The sequence below is a fragment of the Thermobia domestica genome, chromosome 2, assembly GCF_964235325.1.
Source record: "Thermobia domestica chromosome 2, izTheDome1.hap1.1, whole genome shotgun sequence".
Classification (NCBI taxonomy): Eukaryota; Metazoa; Arthropoda; class Insecta; order Zygentoma; family Lepismatidae; genus Thermobia; species Thermobia domestica.
Window position 1 is genome coordinate 98,099,335 of NC_137455.1, and position 19,815 is coordinate 98,119,149.

Genomic DNA, 19,815 nt, shown 5'->3' on the forward strand with positions numbered 1-19,815 from the left:
AATTCAATATGGTGTTGGCCCACCCTTAACCTTGATGACAGCTTTCACTATCGCAGGCATACTTTCAATCAGGTGCTGGAAGGTTTCTTGGGGAATCGCAGCCCATTCTTCAAGGAGTGCTGAACTGAGGAGAGGTATCGATGTAGGTCGGTGAGGCCTGGCACGAAGTCGGCGTTCCAAAACATCCCAAAGGTGTTCTACAGGATTCAAGTTAGAACTCTGTGCAGGCCAGTCCATGACGGGGATGTTATGGTCCTGTAACCACTCCGTCACAGGCTGTGCAGTATGAACAGGTGCACGATCGTGTTGAAAGATTCAATCACCATCCCGGAAGTGCTCTTCAACAGTGGGAAGCAAGAAGGTGCTTAAAACATCAATGTAGGAATGCGCTGTGAGAGTGCCACGCAAAACAACAAGGGGTGCAAGCCTCCTCCAAGAAAAACACCACCACCTCCAAATTTTACTGTTGGCACTACACACGCTGACAGATGACGTTCACCGGGCAATCGCCATACCCACACCCTGCCACCGGATCGTCACATTGTGTACCGTGATTTCACTGCACACAACGTTTTTCCACTGTTCAATCGTCCAATGTTTACGCTCCTTACACCAAGCGAGGCATCATCTACCTGCGTGATGTGTGGCTTATGAGCAGCCGCTTGATCATGAAATCCAAGTTTTCTCACCTCACGCCTAACTGTCATAGAACTTGGAGTGGATCCTAATGCAGTTTGGAATTCCTGTGTGATGGTCTGGATAGATGTCTGCCTATTATACTTTACAACCCTCTTCAACTGTCGGCGGTCTCTGTCAGTCAACAGACGAGGTCAGTCTGTACGCTTTCGTGCTGTACGTGTCTCTTCACGTTTCCACTTCACTATCACATCAGACACAGTGAACCTAGGGATGTTTAGGAGTGCGGAAATCTCGCGCACAGACTTCTGACACAGGTGAAACCCAATCACCTGACCACGTTCGAAGTCCGTGAGTTCCGCGATGCGCCCCATTCTCTTTACTCACGATGACTACTGATGTCGTTGATAATGAGTACCTGGCAGTAGGTGGCAGCACAATGCACCTAATAAGAAAAAAACATGTTTTGCGGGTGTCCGGATACTTTTGATCACATAGTGTAAATATCTCTCTCTCTCTCTCTCTCTCTCTATATATATATATATATATATATATATATATATATATATATATATATATATATATATATATATATTACTCTCTCTCTCTCTCTATTCTTCCAGACAAACCATCTTTACAGTAAGTAGCTCTCTCTGCTGGTCCACTCTCATACATGGCCTGGGTGCTTAACAGACCGTTATTTTAGGTATTATGTAGGGAAGATCAAGTTTCTCAACCGATACAAGTAGATCTTTACGTTTTTCAAAGTAAATCACCACAATGGTTTCCAAACGGTGTGTCTGGCAGTTCCATATAATGTCAGGAATTTTCTAATTTAAAAACACTGAAGCATTTAATAATTGGTTTAAAAAAATGAAATCTTTGAGTTTAACGTCCCACGGTTATGCCGGTTAGGCTAAAGGAGACGGTGATTATGAGAAATGAATGAAATGGTGGAATGAAGAAAGTGGGAGGAAACGGGAAAACCCCGAGAAAACCCACGCACACGGTGTTTGTCCACCACAAAGTTCACTTGGCAGGAGCAGGGTTTGAACCCGGGAACCCATGCACCAGAGGTGAACGCTCTACCACTGAGTCACCGCGGCTCCCCCCAAAAATTGAGTAAACTACACCAGTCAACACTTCCAGCGGCAGCAACAATGCTTAGTACTATATAGAATCACTATTTTATAGAAATTTAAGATGTTATACGATTATAATTTACGTATTAATTTAAAAAATCAAACAAATGTGCCGCGATGTTACAAGCGTTCAGTAAAGTGTATCTCAGTTTTAAAAAAGGCTGGGAACCAATATGTTACTAAACTATTGATTAAAATACACATATATGTTCTAAACTCAGGAGGAACTAATGCTCCCTTAAATGACGCCTAGTGCTGAAAGGGACTAAATTCCAATCCAAGCAAAGTAAAATTGATGTGGATGTGCGAAGAATAAGAGGGAAGATAGAGTGCAAGATATATTTCAAATACAGTACACTGTCAAAGAAGAGAATTTCTGCATTGGTTAGCAAAAACTAAATTTTAAGGCACTAAGCACTTTTTCTTCAGTTTTCTTCGTCTTCCATGCAACATGCAGTAAAATGAAATCTGACCCCGGAAAAATACAAATACTTCGGAAGGCTATGTTTACAAATAGCACTGATTAGATGAATTACTCGAGAAATTTAAGAGATATAATAGGAAATATTGAGGAAGAGGGGAGGAAAGGCGAAGAAAGAACGAGGATTGCTTTTCACCAATCATCAGTTCCTCGTGCACTGACGCGAGAGGAAGTAGGGGCAATGTACCCTTACCCTTCAATTGATCTCCTTTTTCAGTAAGAAAACGTCGCAAATCTATCATTAACAATACAACAGGAAATATGCTGTTTTACATTAATTTCTTTTATACTTTACTCTACAGCTAATTGATAGCATAGATTACTTGTATATTCATTTAAACAATTTGATTTTTACACGGAAGGAATAATTAACACTATGGCTCAAAGAACTATGTTCCTCTGCCATATATATATATATATATATATATATATATATATATATATATATATATATATATATATATATATATATATAAAATCTGCAAATACTGAATTATATTCCGTGTTTCCCAGTTAAGTGTCAATGATTATCATAATCATCATCATTATAGGTATTCTGCCATTATTGCCAGGTCACTTGCCGCAACTGAGAAGCTTCTATACTTTACAGACTTGCGCTAACCTCTTCGCCTTCACGTACGATTTTTCTGTTTTAATATCGTCCATTAATAATAGTCTTCTTCGCCCTCTGCCTTTTTTCCCTGCCACTGTACCCTCTAGCACGTCCCTTACGACACAATTCCTTCTTAGTTAATGTCCAACGAGTTTCTCTTCCTCTTCTTAATAAATATCTAAAAATAATCCATTCTTCCTCTCCATTTCAAAGACTTTCTCATTAGTTTTCCGCTCGACTCTTCATTCTTCTCCAAACCCACATTTCGAATGCTTCCAGTTGTTTTCCATCATTTTTGCATAATGTCCATGCTTTGACCTATACAGTACAATACTCCACACGAAGCATTTCATTAGAGTCTTTTTCGCAACACGCTCATATTTTCCATGTTACGTTTGCTTCTCCAAACAGCCGCGTCCATCTTAAACACCTCTAAGTAATTAAATACGTATACGATGAGAGCACATGTTATGGAGTTTAGTGACATGACATTTTTGAGTTAAGTATGATTATCTTTGAAAACTTAGTTTCCGAATACTGTCAGGACCCCACTACTCAGCTATCTTAGAGGAGAGAAAGTGTTGTGGGAAAGTGAATGGCTATACCATAAAGGTTGATCTTTCATGAAGTGCGCAGTGACAACTGTACGGATTCAAGGCCTGCTCTTAGTTCGAAGCCCGTCCTTCATATCCTCGGCGTTGCATAAGGAACCAAAAATAAACATTAAATTCCACCATTCATCAACATAATCATCTCCTTCATAAGCATGTTGCCACTATTGCTTGCCGCGCAAATCGAGCTTCCATGAAAAAGAAAGGTCTCTTCACTAATATTGTCCATTAACTGAGTATTATCTCTAGTAACACAATTTTTCTTGAGTCAAATAACGAGTTTCTTCTATAATTTTTCAGCTATTTCGAGTGTTGTTTTTATCCCTCCACACGTAGTTAACACAGTGCTTTCTCTTTCCATGCAGATATTTCTTTTCTATATAGCCTATTCATTCTCAACCTTTGCAATAGCTTCTCATCACTCTTCCCTAATATTTCTACTTTTGACTCACAAAACACAATTTGTCCTCGGCCATAAAGAGGCCATTTCCACGCTTGTTTATTTCCTATTTATTACTAATCTCCTAATTTTTTAAATACATCTTTCAAAAAAATATACAATACATGCATATGTAGAAATGAAAGATTCTTTAAAAAATGTTTAAATTATCAGTTGGCTTTACTGAAGCCTAAGTTGTTCAATATTTTTAGCATGACTGAGATTCATATCTAAAGTCTGAATTAGCATTAATATAATAATAGCATTTAAGCTGCATTCTACGCTATGCAAATATGGAAACTTCCCCTTTGAGGATGTCGGCAAATCTATGGCTGGTAATATATGTAGCCTAATAAAATTGTTACTTTCGCTCTCAGATTGATGGAAGCAAAAAAGATATGAGATATAACAATCAATAGAAGTCACAGAACTAACCAAATTATATGGCTGGATATATAATCTCATGTGTATTTTGGCAATAAATCAAGAGGAACATACTCTAACCACGCTACCTATTAAGTGAAAATGAAACTGATATAAAACACTAATCAAGCTGTTTTATTATAACACTACAAAGATGGCATACACAATATGGTTAATGAGATACAGCCCAAAACAACCCACGAACAAAACATATCAATATCAACCAGGGGTGGGGCGATTGACCCCCCCCCAGAAGAGTAAACTTTCTTATTTTATATATAAATAAAACCCATCCCAGAGTCTGGAGCTCTTAAAAGTAGCTCTAAGTAGCAGTATTAAAACCCAACGCCGCCCCCCCCCGGAAGTCAGTCCTGGATCCGGCCCTGATTTCAACAGATTGATCAAATTAAGCTGACTAAAATGACATGTTTGAGGGCGAATTCCTATGCATACTTTTTTGGGGGAAAACGAAAAAACTAATTTTTAATGGTGTCAAATAGTATGTCCTTCGGTCATTATTTATTATATTGAAACATACGTTACCGGTACTGTATATATGTAAAAAGAAAGAAAAGTACACTGTTAAAGAGCAGAGTGTCTTCCTCTAAGGAAGACAAGCATATTCCTAACGTTGTCGCACGTCGCACTCACTACTTGTAATTAAGCATGCGCATCTAAAAAAAAAAAAAAAAAAAAAAACCTCATAATATGCTATTACATATAGTTATCACGTAATAACTTTAATGGAAACCATTCGGTACGAATTAATCGCAAAACTTCATGCTAAGCCTTTTTCGGATTGCTTACTGTCATTAAGAATATTTATCTGATGATGAAAACTGAGGGCGGACAGACATGCTATATCACCCCCCTAAAGCTAAGGTAGTGGAATGAATGATTCAGCAATAAAGCGCTCGCATCCGTTTCGAAGAGTCCTTGGTTCGATTCCAGAGCACTTGACCTTGTGGTTGACAACTTGGTGAATCCTGGATTTTCCTGACTCCTCTTGAGTACACCGATTATTCTACACCCATTTGCTCGCAATTGTCATCCACTTTCTTTAGCCATAGGATACGACCACGAAATGTTAAGCCAAATATTACATTTCACGTAACTAAAAGGATAATGACTGAGAAACGTATATTTGTACAATATTATGAATGAATAAGTCATGCATGCAGTTATAAAGATCCGTACTAAATATATGTCTACTCAGAGTTTCCCTTATCAACAATAGAAATATGCCATCGTCTTTGAAAGGAAATACTTTTAGATGACAACAGGGGGTAAAAGTGAGGGAAATGCGGGGACACGCAGTTCCTCTACTTCCAAAATATATCCATGGCGTCCTTCCACTTCCTAAAAATTACAATGGTCAAAGATAGCTAGGGGGGACGTGGTGACGTCATGCGTCCCCCTATCTTTTCAGATACACTTTTACCACTGGATAGTAATATCTATCATAGTAGTCAAAATTCAAAAAAGAGGCGTTAGTTTCCAATCAATCAATTTCCAATACTGGGGTCGCGATGGCTGTGGTAGAGCGTTCACCTCCGGTGCTTGGGGTCCCTGGTTCGATCCCAGCTCGCTCCGTATGGACTTTGTGGTGGAAAAACACCGTGCTCGTGGATTTTCTCGGGGTCCTCCCGTTTCCTTCCACTTTCTTCATTCCACCATTTCACTCATCTCTCATCATCACCGTCTCCTTTAGCCTAACCGGCATACCGTGGGACGTAAAACTTAAATATTTCATTTCATTTTTTAGATTTCCAATGCCAGAAGAACTTGAGAGACTGTATTCTACAAAGAATACGTGAATTTAATTAGTAAAATTTGAAACACATATCCAACAATTAGGGCTTGAATCTTAAATCCAGTCAAAATTAAAGCCGGCAAGAGGAGTGGACTAATCCATTTGTTTGAGGACAGAGAAATAAAAGACTAAAGTCAGCAAATAACGCTTGATAGTGTCGCATCTATACTTAAAAATGCCGCCGGATATTCAGTACTGCGGCTTCTCAGAACATAGTTGCCAGACCTATTTTCTCAATTTTGATCTCAATCTCAAGCACAGGTTGGATTTTTTGCTCTCAACCGTCCAATAAATGCAAATAACTACAAAATATGTTGTCTGCGTAGAAATTAAACGTAGAACGTAGAAATTAAATACAGAACGTAGAAATTAAATACAAAGACGTATTTAAAATAAAACAATGAAAATCATTAGTACAAGGTAAAAATACGGTTATTGAATGCCTTATCCACTATTTTACAGCTCTAACTATCAAGGTCGTGAAAAAATACTTTTATTTTGTACTTCTTTACAGTGTTTTAGTTACACCAACAAGGCCGATGTTATACTAAAAAGACTCAAACCGAAAAATGGAGCGAGATTTCTGGTAAAAAGTCAGCAAAACGTGTCTACCAAGAACTTGGCATGTGGCTAAATTGATCGCAGTACCTCCCAGGGAAGAAGACTAACCACCCTCATTGGTTTTCGTTACCTCATACGAGAAATCTAACATCACCACTCCTAAGATTGATCTAAATTTTCCCACAGTTCCTGTTTAATTTTACTGAACCAGGGGGAATGCGGTTTCTCCGTTTAGAATCTCTCTCTCTCTCTTTTGTACTGTTCATGCCTGTACTTCAAAAACGTCTCATTATACATAGGAATGCGCGGCTATCTCCAGGGTGCCTTTGTGCTCAAAGAAAAAAACCTGCAAAATCCCAAAAGTGCTACCTCGTTCTTCCACCTCTTGTTATCAATACGAGGTTTGAGGGGAAGTGCAGAGGGTAAGGAAGAGGGGTCCGCCATACCTGCCGCCAGTCAGACACGCAAACGAAGGGGAAGATTCAACAGGTGTTGAACTATCAACGTTCACGCAATTTGGACAAGCAGGGAATTGTTGCATACCTTTAAAACATATCAGGAATACCTCAACATGTTTAACGATAGCATATTTTACCACGTAAATCGTATTTAATATCTATAGGCGTATATAAGAAACATATTAGAAGAAATATGATTGGTTACTAACACCTCCATGTATCTCCCCATGCCGCGACGCTAACTTGCAGAACTTCCACAGAACTGCGTGCAACAGATTTTAAGTATCAAAAGGAGCCCTGGATATCTTTGTATTCTAATAAATAATTACTTGTATTTTCTTTATTAGTATTCCAGACAACGTACACTAAATACATAAAGTCTTTAATTAAATTCGGTAACGCTGAACGATGGCAGTTTCACAATGTGAGCAAAACAGACTTTTTCGAAATATTTCTTTATATTCAATAAATTATTATTATTATTAAGCCATTACTGTTGTTTCAAAAGTAAATGTATAATTAATTGACACAAAAATCAACTTTAGTTAAGATTTAACACGCTTATAAAGTTCTGGCTCTTTCAAAATCCTCAAGTTTATCACGGAATCATTCATAATACTTCTGTAGCCGGTATATTGAATACTAGAAACTATTACGTCGACATATGTTTGTTTTAAAACCTTGTGTTTGTGTACCTAAGATAAGATGCTGCACTTTTTTTTAAAGTCCAAAGCTCAATCACTATCTATTGCATGGTATCAAAATTGAAAGAGAGATATGGTACAGCATTTTACAAATTACAGCTTTTATTAAATTATTATCTCCTTTCAGAAGAATCGATAAAGCATTCGACAATTTAAGTTTCAGGAAAACTTACAAGCTCTCTTCATACACATTTTATGCAAAGAAGTCAAACTGTTTGCGTCAATATTACCTCGTTTAAAATAATTGTTCCTAGCTACAAGCGTTGTTTACAAGTCTACAACAAAATAGTCATATTCAATATTATTCCTCAAATACTCGATTAGTATCTAAACTATTCAAATTAAAAACTAGGCGAAAAAATATAATTTGCTTGTAAGTAAGCGTTGATAACACGTTTGCCCTCTTATATTTCCAAATACGCAAAATTTATTATTATATTTGCATTTAACCTCACGTATGACTTTTTCCCTTATCAAATATTCTCTTATATCACAACTTGAATACTAAACGAGATATCAATTAGTTAAATCTATCACGTATGAAGATCAAATATACAAATAGTCGCCATGTGATTTTCAATTGTCCCTGTTGTCAACATTGCTACATAAACAAAAACACAACACAAGGACGGACGCGAAAAACAAAATCACTATCGTCTGTGAAACATTCTGATGTATATAAAACTACATAAAAACAACAAAGTTTGTCTCTTACCTTATTTTTGCAAACTTCTATCACCACGTACACCAAAAGTACAATCTCCTCCTCATCAGAACCAAGGGCTGGCCCCTGAAGTCCAGCAGTTGCCGGGTAAAATAAACACAGGTACTCATCCATCACAAACAATAACCACCACTTTTTTTTTTATTTATTTATAATATACCTTTAGATAACCACATACATAAGCGCGGTATGAACACCACCAGCCGTCCTAAGGAACGAAAAAGACGAAGAGGAAGGAGGGACAGGATAAGACAGACACCAACACCGTACACTTTGCCACTATCACCTGTAATAAGAACCCGATCCGTACACGTCGTCGCTTTTTACTAATACATGAACTCAAGCTTCAGGGCTAAACAGAACGTACGAAAACCGTTCTGCCATGACAGTCATGTGTCCATGCTCACTAGCGCCCTCTCACAGGTAGAGATAAAGCGAGTCTTTTCATTGGTTTTTACCTGTTGTAAGGTGAGCGTGGATTGGTTACCGGTGATCTGTAGAGGAGTTTAACATCGGGGCTTCAAACGTGGCAGACAAGTATAGTGGGTTAACTTAGTGGAAAGGTCCACAGGTGAGAGAAGAAGGACCATTCCAAGCAAATCACGACGAAGCCGGCATGATGTTTATCCATTAAAAGAAGAAAAAGGAAAACAAAAGACAATCATGTAATATAAACAGATGAATTGAGGCACCTGTATAATATAATAAAACAATTTTATTCCCACGTGCGAGATCGTAGTATGAGGATATATGAAAAATATTTTGCTGACGTGGAAATTACATTTCAATAAAGCTTTGCAAAGTTTGCAAAGAAATATGTTTTCTCTACCATATCTTCGGAATGGTCCGCTCACAAATAGCACTGTATTCCTTCGGGGTATTGAAACAGGTTACCTTTGCTTTATCTCTCTTCTCTCTCTTTCTCACACTACACTGCCCACAAGACTTTGCTTCGCAAGCAGAAAAAATACGAAAAGGTAAATGTCATGTAACGTTGCCACATTGCTATATTGTGGTTAACATTTCATAATACAATAAATTGGAAAAATAATAAATAAAAGTAAAATGTTAGTAAGAAACTTACTGTTATTATGAATTTGGCCTTCAGAAAGTTTAAAGTTTACGCGACCTTTTGCATTCCCAATTCGAATGTTTTAAATTCTTGTTCGAGCAATTGGAACTACCTGAGTAGCAGCTCGTAATTTTACAACACTGCACTTTAGAGAAATCAATGAAAAGAGAAGACCATGACCATTGCTAAAAGGAACCGTCCCAAATTTTGTTTGTTTGTTTATTTATGAGTTAAACGTCCCTTTTCAGAGCCAAGGTCATATAAATCGTGGACCTACAACTTAACATGAAATCCGAACTACCAAACTATGACCGAGATTCGAAACTGAGTCTTCCGTATTACTACGCTAAGACTGCTATCGATAAGAAAGTTCCGTCCCAAATCGTATCTAAGGGACTGGTTGAATGATCACTGAATTCCACCCGGCAGACCCCACTTTTATGAATGAGCAAGAATGTTTGCTACCAGTGTTGGATTGGCCCACCGCGCAACAGGGCAAAATGCTCGGTGCGCCCTCTCTTTTATGGCGTCTCCTAAAAAAATTATTTATTAACAAACTTAAAGTGAATACATTTCTCTGAAATATTTAAATTATTTTTCTAGAATAATACTCATAATATGTATTCACTTACAAAATATGTATGTTTTGAATTTTTGTTGGCCATAAATTTTCAAGACGAATGAAAGATTATCTGGCTGATCTTATACTTACTACTTGTACGTATAGGCTATTGTTGAAGAGACGTGGCTGTCTTCTGTGATTGAACAGCAAACGCAAACAGAACCATTGTTGGATTATTTTTTTTCAGAATCAGGTCTTATGTCAGTGGTTCCCAATCTTTTTTGTCTGACGATACACTTTTCTGAACGCCAACGACATTGTGACACATTTATTTTATTTTTAATGAATAATAAATATTAAATTACAATAGTATAAGATTGTAATCTTCTATAAAGTATTAATTCTTGCAGTAGTGAGCATGATGCTTGCTGCTGAAGGCGTTGATTGGTATAGTCCGTCTCGAAATTGATATTAATTAATTGTTAAATGGCTTCATGATTTTTAAATTATAAAATTTCGCGACACACAGTACTGAATTGTGCGATACACTGGTTGGGAGCCACTGTCTTATAGTTAAAATATGTGTGGTTACAGACATAATATATAATGTCCATAGCAATGGACATCTATAAATTACACAATACCCCCTCTCCAACCACTTGGTATAGCGCTCTCCCAATATCCCTATGCCCGTTTCATTGTGCCTATCTACCTTTGCTACAATGAAATTTTGAGGTAAATCAAGAGTAGTTTACTATTAGAAAGGTACCCATGCTGACAGAGGCGGATATAGGAGGTAAAAACTGGGGCCTGGCTGCCTAAACTTTCCGCAGTCCCTCCAGACATCAATACAAAATGATATTATTAATACAAAAAACACAATCTATATATTTGTAAGAGAATTTTTAATGACTTGTCCCTCCTAACATATCCATGGTTCCCCCAAACCTCTGTGACTGGTTTCGGGCTGCTTAGCCCCCCCCCCCCCAGCCCCAGGCTAGATCTGCCACTACATGCTGATTGGTCGAAACGAAATAGCTAGTCGAAGAATGTTATGGGAAAATACAATAGTTTTTTTTCACTAGCCAAGTATATATATATATATATATATATATATATATATATATATATATATATATATATATATATATATATATATATATATATATATATATATATATATATATACACAGTGAAACCTGTCTTTAGCGGAATCGAACGGGACTTGCAAAAATTTCCGTTAAAGTCAGGTTTCCGCTTAGTGGAGGTAGACCTTTCCTCTTTAAAAAAATACATGCTTATAAAGGGGCATACTGAGAAAATATATTGCTCTACGTACATTGTTCGATTGCAGTACTTCTTTCTTCTACGAATGAACACACAAAAAAATTAAAATGAATACAAAGTATACTCTGCACACATTTTCTTAATTTTTCTAATAGCCAAGCAAGGTTTTCTGTGTACATTGCTGCTTCGCTTGTTGACTTTCCGCATATACTTTAGCCTGAGAAATTATACTAAGTGAATCAGAATCATTTTTCCGTAAGGCAAATTTTTTAGTTCCTTTAAAGTTCTGAGAGCATCTTGATATGTATTTATTCTACGCTCTTCTTCGAACTCGGTATCGTATTCCTCTTCTTCCTCTATCTCGTTTTCTTCTTTCCGACATTCCGTATGATTTTTGATTAAGTTGCGGGGATTAAGGACAATTTATGGGGGTGAATATGAGTAGTGGTTGGGGAAGGTAAACACTGTCCAGAAATATTTAACAAAAGAACTAACATTTTATCGCAGACAGTGTAATGTAAATGTCTCACAAAATGTCTAAACATCTTTTAAACGCTGTAGTCCGGAACTCAGAATTTTCCGTTAAATTTATTTTCCGTGTTTATTTTTCTTTCCGATGTCCGCGTAACACAGTTTCCGCTTAATGAAGGAGCTTTTTACACGTTTTGTTCTCCAAAATTCATGGGACCGTGAAATATTTCCGTTTAAGACAGTTTTCCGTTTAATAAAGGGTCCGTTGAAGACAGGTTTTACTGTATATATATATATATATATATATATATATATATATATATATATATATATATATATATATATATATATATATATATATATATATATAAAGTGGTAAAATATCTCCCATTCGGAGATGAAAACAAAATAATCTAATTGATGTAAGTCAATTCCAGTAAAGTACTTAGGTTGGGCTGACACGGATCATTTGCCCCTCGAAAAGTAGTTCCTCTTGCATTCCATTCGAGACCATACGAGTGTTATGACGTAGTTTTAAATATATATAGTTCTTTAGGCACGCACCCAGAAATGTTTGTGGTAGGGGGTCCAAGTTTTGGGGGAGGGGGCAATACTACAAGCTCCAATAATACAATACTATGTCTATGTAAAATTTAACGGGTAGTATTCTGCACCCGAAAAGACGGTAAGTAGTTATAAAATATTTTTCCACCTATATTTTCACACACAAAAGATAGAATGGATTGTTTTTATTAGAGAAAGAGTACAGATGAAGTGTAAGATCAAATTTCCATGCCACATCAATCATTTTCCTGTTAAACATGTATAGTTCTATTAAGAGTTCAGCAAATTTCTCACACACAAATTTCCTTCATGGTTTTAGGGTCTTCTTCGCTAGCCTATAAATTAAAATTTACCATCAGCACTAAAAACTATTAAAAAGAAAAGTAGATGTTTAAGTTTTTTTTTCTGAAATATTACTGAGCTCCTGCTCAGTCGGAGTATGAGCGACTTCGATGTTCATTGTCTCCAATTTTGCTCATCACTGGAGAACTGAATTAACAAGTAAAGAACCCAGGTCTAGAAAGCCAGAAAGAATGAGGCTTTGAAGCCGATGCTCTGATTCTCACTCATCACCTAGTTGAACGAGCAATATCTTGATCAACCATAGTTCTTCATAGACTGTAGTGAACAGGAGTTTATTTTAGTACCTCTTTCTTTTTGTTAATAATTTCATCAGTATATTTCAATACCGGTGATTCTTCGACATGGCAATTATGCCCCCCTCTTAATGTGTTTCTATCTACACCATTGCCTGGCTCACTAGATTGAAGTTTAGCGTTCCTTTCAACCCAAAGGGCAAATGAGACGGAAACCTACAGTTTAAGGTGGAGTCTGAACTATCGTAATACGTTCAAGTTTTAGTGTTCTCTAGGCGCGCACCTAGAAATTTATGTTGGAAGGGGCCCACGCTTTGGAGGGGCTCCAATACTACAAGCCACTACGCCTATGTAGCATTGAACAGGTATTATTCTGCACACGAAAAAACGATAAGTAATTGTAAAATACTTCCAACTATATTTTCAGAAAAAACTATAGAACTAGATTGATCTTCTAGAAGAGTAGAGATGAAGTGTAAAATCAAATTTCCATGTTACGTCAATAATTGTCCTGTTTAACAAGTATAGTATTATTGAAAAAAATGAATTCTTTGAGTTTTACGTCCCACGGTTATACCGGTGAGGCTAAAGGAGACAGTGATGATAAGTAATGAATAAAATGGTGGAATGAAGAAAGTGGGAGGAAACCCACGCACACAGTGTTTGTCCACCACAAAGTTCACTTGGCGGGGGCTGGGATAGAACCAGGGACCCCAAGCACCAGAGGTGAACGCTCTACCACTGAGACACCTATAGTATTATTGAGAAAGTGTCCAAACGTATGTTGAGATAGAAAGTTTTTGGGGTTCCGAACCCGCCGAACCCCCCTTGGGTACGCCCCTGGTGATCTCTCACCGTGAATCAAACCCGAGACCCCATGTACGAAATGCGCTTGCGCTAGTCATTAGGCCAGAAATGAGGGCTAGGTACGATACGAATTTTTGAAGCTATTGGAGAAATACGAAGCGAAGGATAATTTAGCTTGTCGTAATAGTGTGGGAATGATTCTGGATTAAGACAAAGTAACGAAAGTAGAATTCGATAGGACTACAGAAAAGAAGGATCTTGTTATGATATAGACATACGCACCAACCATTTTATGCACGACAGAAGAAGAAAGCTACAGAAATAGAAATAGATACGAGAAATAAATAGGAAGAAAATGGTTGTATGCATAAATTGTAACTGGTAATATTAGTGCTGTTGTGGATAAAAAACATGAAGGTTTAGAAAAATAGAATTGGAAGGGTGGATGAGAGAGAGAGAGAGAGAGAGAAATAGACACAGAGAAAGTAATGGATTTGGTCTAGTTTTGTGAACAAAACTCGATAATAATAATAAGGAACGCATGATTTATAAACTGTGCTTTAAAAAAATCAAACAAAGCAGAAACAAATCATAAGGACATTTCAAACTATGCGTTTGTGAGATTTCTAAGGAAGTGGTAGAACATTACGAATTGCGAATCGTAACATAACGCAAAAATAAATGAATAAATAAAAATGAAAAATGTAAGAAGCAATTATAGCTGCTGTACCGATTACCTCAATCTCCAACACAAATCTTACGTTGTGTTGACGCACGCATGTAAGAAATAAGGTCTATGAATTACAGCAGTAATACAAGGGTTGCACTGAAAGTTTCCGGAAAATGATAGAACGCAAGAACATCAAAGTACAGCAGTTTTTAAATTGCTTTTCAAAGTACTCATCCTGTGTTGCAAAGCATTGTTTCATTCGATAGAACCACATCTTGAAACAGTTATGCCACTCTGGACTTGGTACCTGTGAAACATGCAGTTTGTATGCCTCGATGGCTTCTTCTGGAATGGCAAAGTGCTTCCCATGCAACATGTTCTTCATTGTTGGGAACAAAAAGAAATCACTGGGGGCTACATAAGGGGAATAAGCCGGATGTGTCATGGCTTCAACGTTTTCCTGGTCCAGAAAATCACTTGTGGAACGAGCTGGCACTGTCGTGATGCAGAATGATTCGACGGTTGGAGTTGGAGTGTCTGCTCATATTCAATACTTTTGTTAGACATATGATTGTGTACCATTCTGCTTTGACTGTTCTAGATTTTCCAATGGGACAATCGCAATATGACCTCATTTACCAAAAAATGATGCAAACATTTTTTTTGGAGACACTGCGTGAATGAACAACTTTGGTTGGCTTAGGGTTAATCGCGAAACATCCACACAGCAGATTGTCGCTTTGTTTCTGGTTCGTGTGAATAAATCCACGTTTCATCACCTGTTATGATGTTAAACATTAAATTAGATGATCCAGACTTGAACCGTTTCGTCATAGCTTTGCAACACTTGACAAGGATGTCTTTTTGCGAGCGCAAAGCTTCTTTCACATCTAAATGATCATGCAATATTGGTTTGCAACGACCAGGCCAAAGATGACGTAACTTTATGGTTCAGTAACTAATACATGTACTTCGAGACATCTAACGGTGGAATGTCGCACTGCTACTGGTTTGCCCGGTAAAAAAAAATCGGAATATTTTGGGTAGCACCTCGTACATTCATAATAGAGACACGATAATACTTTTATGATGCAATAAAACAGGTAGGCATTAAATTTCGGGTTTTTAAAAGCAAATTAGTAATCCATTCGACCACTTATTTTCAGCACGAAGACGTAGACTGACTATTTAAAATAGACTGTGAAATACAATGCTCCTATCGAGAATCGAATTCTTGTATTCCATGTCAAAGACGCATTTGCAAACCATATGTGTACGAGGAATCTTCAAAATGAGAATGAGGTTCCACAAATCTACCGGGGACTGAATCTACTGACCACTGTGAGTGATGTGACTGAATCTACTGACCACTAAAATCTACCTTAAATGACTTGGCAATTGACTATTCTCAACATATAGTTTTTTAAAAATAATTTTGAATTACAAGTGCAACACTACTTTCCTCTAATTTCGCATATTTGTTTTTACAGTAACATTTCAGTTGTAAATCAATTTAAAATGTACGAGGGTTACCGCAAAAATCATGACAACTATCCTTTTTACGAATATGTGGAGAAGCAAGACACTCTGAAATAAATACATTTAAGATTAATACATATGTAAACATTACATGTAGGGAGTTGGATAAACATACACATCTCCATCAGAATATAGCACGAGAAAAATGAATAAAATGATTCGTTCGTTTCACACGTGTTTTACCACGAATAAAAAATGAATTGAAATCTTTAAGTTTTGCGTCCCACTGTTATGCTGGCTAGGCTAAAGGAGACGGTGAGGATGGGAAATGAATGAAATGGTGGAATGAAGAAAGTGAAAGGAAACGGGAGAGTTCCGAGGAAACCCACGCACATGGTGTTTGTCCACTCAAAGTTCACTTGACCCGAGCTGGGATCGAACCACACGGATCCCATGCACCAGAGGTGAACACTCTACCACTGAACCATCTCGGCTCTTATCAGGAATTGCATTTCAAACCTTACAAACACAATTACAACTATGTATGTGTGCAGAACTATCTCGTGTGGTGCAGATAAAAAGTACCCGAATATAATTGTAATTATGCTTAAAATGGTCTATAATGTAGCTCGAGGTAATACATATGAGTGAAATGACTCATTGTACTCATTTTTCTATATCATGATGGGGATACGTATGTTCATCAAACTCTCAACATGTAACGTTCATACGTACTAACATTCCAATTGCATATTTCTGAAATTCTTGCTTCGTTACTATTCCTGTTTAAAAAAAAAAAAAAAAAAAAAAAAGTTGTCGACTTCTACGGTAGCCCTGATAGTTCAAAAATATTCATTCTTTACATGAATGCTTGCAAAGAAATAATTAAAAAAAAAAAAAAGACGTAAACATACTTCACGTGCTATTAAATTCCGAAATTGTAAAGTACACAGGAAAGTGTTGTTATCTTTTCCCTCATAATAATGTGGACATGAACGTCGCAAATAAACAATGATTCGAAATTTTACTGTGGATTCTTCTTTGATACAGTATGAATCATACTTTTGAGTGTATGCGAGAAGCGAAACAAATCTACTCCACTTCGGGGTGTGTGTGTCAACCACAGCCACAGAGCTTACGTAGGTTTCTCCCTGTCTTTCTCGCTTGTTGTATGAGGCCTTGTGTGTCAACTTTTCGAATCGTTACAGATGCCACTGAGCTCAAACAGTATTTTGTTAAATATTTGTATGTAGTCTGTGTTTTTTTTCTTAATCTCATTACTTCTTTTAGTATGGGAAGACGAATAAACACGAAATTATACGTATTTGAAACACTCAAGACGTGGTACCTTGATTAAGAAATAACATATCAGGAATCAAACAAATAAATGTTCGAGTTCCAGAAGTGGACATCATCAACCCACTTTGAAATTCTGGAGTAATACTGCAGAACTGATATTCATATTTCGTCTGATCACCGAGTTTGTCTGGATCTCCGATGTGACTGGGTCACCCCATCTGTCAGGATCTTTAGCTCTGTCTGGACCTCTGAGTCTGTTTTAGTCACCCGGTCAGATGGGTCAAAGAAGCGACATTAAGACCAAGATGATCTGTATAAAGTCATGACCCAAGTGGCACAGTGATCCGTTCTGTAATTGCTACACATATCAGTTAGGTTTTACTTTTAAAAAAAAATCTCTGTTTTACGTCCCATGGTTATGCCGGCTAGACTAAAGGAGACAGTGGTGACGAGAAGTGAATGAAATGGTGGAATGAAGCAAGTGGGAGGAAACGGGAGAATCCCGAGAAAACCCACGCACACGCTGTTTGTCCACCACAAAGCTCATTTGGCTCGAATCAAAGATCCCATGCACCAGAGGTGAACGCTCTACCACTGAGTCACTGCGGCCCCAAACCCGAATTCTGACCGCTAACAAACAGCCTTGGATCTGAACTATTTAAAACTGCAATCAAACGAACTAGGTGGGAAAGTAACAAGAATAACACTAAATTTCCAAACTTTGGCGCGAGATGGGATCGAACCAAATACCCCACGCACAAGAGGTGAACGCTTTACTACTGAGCCACCGCGACCCCCATCGCTTTCATTTCAGTTAAATAGGAGAGGCCGCGATGGCTCAGTGGTAGAGAGTTCACCTCTGGTGCATGGGGTCATGGGTTCAAACCCTGCTCCCGCCATGGACAAACACCGAGTGCGTGGGTTTCCTCAGGGTTCTCCCGTCTCCTCCCACTTTCTTTATTCCACCATTTCATACATCTCTCATCACCGTCTCCTTTAGCCTAGCCGGCATAAGCATGGGACGTAAAACTCAAAATTTTCATTTTTTTTTTTCAGTTTAATAGGAAGTAGCCAATATCGGTACTATGGCCGAGTACCATTTTCTAGCAGTGGGCTTATATTTTTTTCCCTAGCAAATAAGTTTAAACAGACTAACTGTGATAAGATGAATAACTGAGACTATTCATTTTATCAGTTCTTTGTGACTGTCACTAGCGTTTCCTAAACATGTACTCTAAAGCAAAATGAATAAACAACAAAGATATTGTCATCACTTTGCTTTAGATCGTTATACAACAACAAACAGATGGATATTGTTTTCTTGTAGATCATCAGCAATACACAAACATCATTATACACTGTAGATAGGCTCGTATGAAAAAGTGAAGTCTTATTGCAACTCGTGCTTGCAAAGATATGGCAAGAACTTTCTGGATACAAATAATATTGGAGAACTAAAGAATATCAAGAAGGAATATCAAGTTAGGATGTAAATATTAGGTCGGTGCGAATGAAATGTTATCTTTTGCGTCTAGTGGAAAACTCACTTCAGCAACACAACACAGGGATCTACTAATGTCCCTCGTCTAAAGTCTTAAACTCTTGTACACGTCCATCAAACAGGTTGGGGCATCCAAACAGTCCAGAGGCAGTACAATATTGAACAGGATCGTATAAAAGCGAATCATAGACGACATACAATTGCGAGGTTTTTTTTTTTTTTTTTAAATTACAAATTCAAACTGGAATATTCTGCACAGCAAGCTGCAAAGGGAATAGTGTATTTGGTCCAGGAATGGTGAATGAAGGGGCCATTCGCCGTTCGTTCCAGTGATACCGCATTGCGAAACGAACCACGTGACCACCGACTAACATCATGATCGGATGAGCTCTTCAGAAACACCGTAGAAACACCCCCGGGAAAAGTTCGTGACATTACAAGACGAGTTAGGCATGCACCACACCATTGTCGTTTAGTGGCTCGGTGCAAAGGTCGTCGCTTAGTTAAGTGAAAAGGTTGGACTCATGGGTACCACGAGTTGACATCGGTCAACAAGAATCATTGTACAGTTCTCTGGGTATAAGGTAGAACCGGAAACGTTTCGTTCATAACATTATCAATTTCTATAAAAATGAATATGGAATCAGTTGGATTTGAAAACACAATGGGAAACGGTCAGGACGATTTCCAAAATCTAGAAAATGTTACTATGTGCAGTGGTGGAGTTGATTCATCATGTCTTTCTCCATCGAGGCGAAATCATCACAGGCGATCGCTACACTGCTGAACTTCACGAAATACACCATAGCTTGGTCCGCGAGCATCCAGACGATGCACACGCAAATGTTCCTCAAAGGACGTTGCAGACTTCCATGAATGCAGTATGAAACACTTTCTCACTC

The 19,815-nt window shown here is 37.7% G+C and overlaps 1 protein-coding gene across 1 annotated transcript in view; it reads right to left on the bottom strand.

Moving 5' to 3' along the window:
* The window catches only part of LOC145674285 (RNA-binding protein fusilli-like), a 322,435-nt gene extending 312,986 nt beyond the window's left edge, over positions 1-9,449 (bottom strand). The window contains exon 1 of the mRNA XM_081744141.1: positions 8,597-9,449. Coding sequence (XP_081600267.1) covers positions 8,597-8,719 — 123 coding nt within the window. The 5' untranslated portion in view covers positions 8,720-9,449. The remainder of the gene's footprint in view (positions 1-8,596) is intronic.
* Between the last annotated feature and the right edge of the window lie 10,366 nt (positions 9,450-19,815).